This window comes from Megascapheus bottae, chromosome 17 (assembly GCF_031878675.1).
Source record: "Megascapheus bottae isolate mThoBot1 chromosome 17, mThoBot2.hap1, whole genome shotgun sequence".
NCBI lineage: Eukaryota > Metazoa > Chordata > Mammalia > Rodentia > Geomyidae > Megascapheus > Megascapheus bottae.
Genome location: NC_143525.1, coordinates 18,364,193 through 18,369,116, shown reverse-complemented (window position 1 = coordinate 18,369,116; position 4,924 = coordinate 18,364,193). Strand labels below are relative to the sequence as shown.

The following is a 4,924-nucleotide window of genomic DNA, read 5'->3' as shown; positions in this document are numbered from 1 at the left end:
GGCTCTTAGAAACTGTGTGGGGTTTGCAATGCAGTAATCAAGGGCCCTTGCTTTCCAGGGTTAACACAAGACTGAAGCGTTAATGCACATCCATGGCAACGAAACAGATTGGGTCCAGTGGCCCCAGAAAGGATAGAAGAGAGAAACAGAAAGAATGAACACTGGACAGGAGCAGCTGGCTGTGTTCAGGCAGGAAGGATCCCCATTCCTACCTTGCAGAAATGGCCATACTATGTGTGCCCTCTGATCAAACACCTGCTACGATGACAGCCCAGGAAGCCATCAGCCCTAAATAGCCAGGACTTCATCAGTCAGCTTCCTTCATTTTGTCCCTAGTTGCAAAGTAAAATAAAACTGGAAAAAAGTAAATATAACATCCATATTGTGTGTGTGTGTGTGTGTGTGTGTGTGTGTGTGTGTGTGTATACACACACCCTAGTACTACAGCTTGAACTCAGAACCTAGGCACTGTCTCTTGGTCTTTTTCTCTCAAAATTGGTACTCTACCACTTCAGCCACACCTCCACTTCTGTCTCTTTGCTGGTTAATTGCAGATAAGAGACCACAGACCTTCCTGACCAGGCTGGCTTGGAACTGTGATCCTTATATCTCAGCCTCCTGAGTAGCTAGGATTATAGGCATAAGCCACCAGTGTCTAGTAAATACCTCCTTTCTTTGCAGCATGCATCCATTTTTCAGCTGGATTCAGTCAAAGGCATGGGCTCCAAATCCAGCGTGTATTAAGGTCAGAAAATGGGCAAAGGCCTGAACTGAACACTTCATGAAAGAAATCAAATTTAGTCAAAAGCAGAGGACCAACTGTCCAGATCAAACTGCTTTGCTGAAGAATTTGTACCTCGATGATAACACTGACCTTTGCTAGATGGTAGAATCATGAGATTTTATGGTTTTTTTTTTTTGTAAACCCGTGCTTTTAAACTAATCGACCAAAATTTTTGTCAATTTGTTTCATTAAAGATTAAATAAGATAACCCTTCTGTACATCATCTTTATAATAACAAAAAAATTAAAAATAAAGGGTGGTGTGGGGGGCGGGGGTAGGATGTGGTGACTGAGCCCTGGTTAGAGAGCAGGAAAGGGGCCAGCTCCCCGTGCGCTTCTCCCCTCCACGCCCCCACCCCCTCCATCCCCCACACCGCCTTCCAGCCTTCCAGGTTCAGCGCAGAGGCCAGGGCCACAGCAGCAACCTAAAGCTCACCCAATCTTAAGAGAGCAGACCTCCAGCAGAACTTAACCTGTAAGAACACCAGATACTGGAATGGGCACCTTGGGAAGATTTTCCTGCCCAGGACAGGCAGCCACTTGGTTGGAGGGAGGCGGAGCCGTCGCAGGATCCCGACCCCTTCCAGCCCCTTTTCGCCCGTGGGTGGGTTCTCGACAAAGGCTGCAATTCCGGCGGGATTCCAGCCCTTCCTCCTCTTCCCCCCCGCCCTCCCAACCCTGGTCTTCCCACCCCGACGCCGCTCGGCTGGACTGGGCGGGGCGGGGCGGTTGCCAAGGGGCGGGGCAGCCCGTCAAGCTCGGAGCTCCGTGGGCGACGGCTAGGCGCGCCCCTCTCTCGCCTAGCGCTCCAGCTCCCGCGCCGCCGCCTGTTGCTCGCTCCTCCAGGCCAGCGTTTCTCGCCCAGGTGCCCAGAGCTAGACGAGCCAAGAGAGTGCCCGCGCGTGGGCAGCCTCTCGCCTCCCTCCCCTCCCCGCGCACGAGCGATCCGAGGGCCCGGAGCGTCCCCGCGAGCGCGCGAACGCGGCGAGCCTCCCCGCGTGCGCCCCCCGGACCGCGCGCAGAGACCCCGGGCTCCGAGCGGCGATGAACGCGACCTTCCTCAATCACAGCGGCTTGGAAGAGGTGGGCGGCGCGGGCAGCGGCGCGGGGACCGCGCTGGGGAACCGCAGCCACGGCCTGGGCACGTGGCTGGACTGCTGTCCCGGGGGCGCGCCGCTGGCCGCCAGCGACGGGGTCCCCGCGGGGCTGACGCCCGACGAGCGCAGCCTGTGGGTGTCGCGCGTGGCGCAGATCGCCGTGCTCTGTGTGCTGTCGCTCACCGTGGTCTTCGGCGTCTTCTTCCTGGGCTGCAATCTGCTCATCAAGTCCGAAAGCATGATCAACTTTCTGGTGCAAGAGCGCCGGCCCTCCAAGGACGTGGGCGCCGCCATCCTGGGGCTGTACTGAGCGCCGCGCCCCGCTGCCACGCTGCGCGGGGTCGGTGGGGGGGGCCTCGACGTGCCACCCGGGGCTGTGCTCGCGCGGAACCCGACGTGCCTCGGGGTAACCCCGACCTGGACATCGTGCGACTCGCTGCAGTGGCGGCATGGGACTTCCAAGATCAGCTGGGTCCTGTGTGTACTTCATCGTGGCATGGGGGGGCAGGAGGGTTCTGAACAGGTCTTGTTTTACACAGAGTTGGGGACTCTGGGGCTGAGGTGGCTCGCAGGGGAATTTTGTGTGTGCTGGTGGGGGCGGGTAGTGGGAGGACGGTGGAAGGAGAATCCGGAGTGGTGGTGGAAGTCTTCATGACCTGATTTTGCATCTGAAATGAATTTTGTAATAGTAACAATAGTAATAATAAAAAGCCGTTGGGCTTCCAGCAGATTTCTACCTGTGCTTGGGTGTGTGGGGGGGGAGGGGTCACCTGGGAAGCTGTGGGAGCAGGTGAAGGGAAGAAGGGGTCCTGGAGAAAGAAAAGGGAAAGGTAACTATTTTCTACCCTGACAGTGGAGGATGTAGATTCTTCCAGGTAGACAGACTATTGGTGAGATTAATTAAATCACCCAAACTTTGTGTCCCTTCTGTGAGATGAAACTATCTGTCTCTGTATGTCTGTCTGTCTGTCTGTCTAGCTATCTATGGATTTAGATACATAGGTGAATTGAGTCCAGAAAGGGGAAACAGTAAAATCAGAGTGTCAGGCTACTGAACAAATAAAATTCAATTGCGTTGGAGAAAAAGCTATGTTAAATTTTTTGATTAGGCCTAAAGCCAATCCCAGGTCTTGTTTTACTCTCACGGTTAAGAGAGGTAGGTGAGTGGACTCCACAGAAAATGCCTGGCTGTTAGGTGAGTGATGATGGTGGCAGTGGGGGAGACCCAGAATATTTAAAATGGAGAAGCAGTACCCCCCTCACCAGCTGCAGTCATATTCCAGGGACTCCTGCTACCAGCTGCCCTGAAACCCGGCACCTCCTGAAGAATCCTCTTCCCATGAGTCCGAAAGTACCTTTGGTGCTTGCCTTACTGGCCAAGGGAAAGAAGAGAAAGTGTTCTGTGTACAGAGCTGCTTTCAGCGAGATCTGGACTCCAGGATGGCCTGAGAAGAATCTGGGTTTTGAAACCTGTGCACAGTGCCAGCCCCACCCACCCTGGTATCTGAAAGATTTTTGGGGGGGGGAAGGGGCATGTTCTAGTTGATTCTTCCTGCTCTTTCCTTCATCATGGGTGGAAATGGAGGAGAAGAGGAAGGAAGATGGATGAAGCCTACACTGGCTTTAGGACAAAAAGCAGAGGGAACCTTCTCCTGCCTTTGTTACCACTTTAATAAGAGAGGATATGGTATTAGAAATATCTAAACAAAAGTATAAGTGTCACTGAGTCTGAAGTATCTGGCATCTTCCTGGCTCTTAGAAGTGCTGCATAATGTCCTGTGGCTCCAACCTGACCCAAGGATGCATTCATTCCGTAGAAAGAGATAGGCCAGTGAGGCCAGAGGCCAGAAATCCCTTAAGTATCTTCCCCCACTGTGGAGATTGTTGCTGTGATTTGCAGGTAGCCCGCCTGATGGGGGTGGAGGGGAGCAACCTTGACAGTGTAAGCAACCTAGGCATGTGGCTTCAAGTAGCACAGGTGCCTGGAGTCTGAGTGGCCAGGATGCTGATAAAGCAATCATATCAAACCCCAAATGAGTACAAATGAGGATTTTACTTTTCTGCCTGGCCAGGTTAAGTGAACATTCTGAGAGCTTCCTGTAGTAAATGGTCTGCTACTAAATGTGGCTGGGGCTAGGGGGAGGTGGTTAAGAGTTGAGTTTCCTGAATTTGCTGTCACTGTGTAATATATATCTGTAGCTGGGTGCTGGTGGCTCACACCTACAATTGTAGTTATTCAGGAGGCTGAGATCTGAAGATCACAGTTTAAAACCAGTGAAGGAAGACAAATTTGGGAGAAACTTACCTTCAGCTAATCAAAAATTCAGAAATGGAGGTATGGCTTAATGGTAGACCACCAGTCTTGTGGGAGAGAGCCGAATGAGAGCAGGAGGCCCTGAATTTAAGACTCAGTGCCAGAACACACACACATGCACGCACACACACACACACAAAATGCCTGTAGTACCATTGTGTTTGACACTGTCCCAAGATGTACAGTGTGTACTCAGCACACACACACACACACACACACACACACACCACACACACACACACACTGGTGTGTGTGGTCAGTATGCTTAAACAGGCAGGCATCTGGAAAGACCACAAGAAGGAAATGGCAGTAACAGTGTCATGGGGAGAGGAAGAAGGGGAGAGGTCATACTTATAGCCTTTTTTACTTCTCCCAGTAGTTTGGAGGATTGCAGTTTACTGAGATGCCTTATGTGAACCGCAAGCAAATGTGGGAACACTGCATTATGTTGGAAGAAAGGGCCGGTGAGGCAGGGCACTCCAAAGAAGAGACACATAAGTAGAATCCTGAGCCTTAGACAAGAGAGAAAATGGAGCATGGTTGTCAAAAGCCCTCCTTTGGCTAGATGCTTCGTGGCTTACGCATATCATCCTAGCTACTCAGAAGGCTGAAATGTGAGGATTGAGATTCAAAGCCAGCCTGGGCAAGAAAATCCATGAAATTCCTATTTCCAATTAACCACCAGAAGACTAGAAGTTGAGCTTCAGCTCAAGTGGTAGAGTTCTAGTCT

At 52.0% G+C, this 4,924-nt stretch overlaps 1 protein-coding gene across 1 annotated transcript; it reads left to right on the top strand.

Moving 5' to 3' along the window:
- The first annotated feature begins 1,579 nt into the window (after positions 1–1,579).
- Rprml (reprimo like) lies at positions 1,580–2,610 on the top strand. Its single transcript, XM_090351625.1, has one exon. The coding sequence runs from the start codon at positions 1,828–1,830 to the stop codon at positions 2,188–2,190; it is 363 nt and encodes a 120-aa protein (XP_090207751.1). The 5' UTR covers positions 1,580–1,827; the 3' UTR covers positions 2,191–2,610.
- Positions 2,611–4,924: the final 2,314 nt, after the last annotated feature.

What these genes read in the sequence shown, in the direction of transcription:
- Rprml (XM_090351625.1), top strand. Translation starts at nt 1,828, where the DNA reads ATGAACGCGACCTTCCTCAATCACAGCGGCTTGGAAGAGGTGGGCGGC.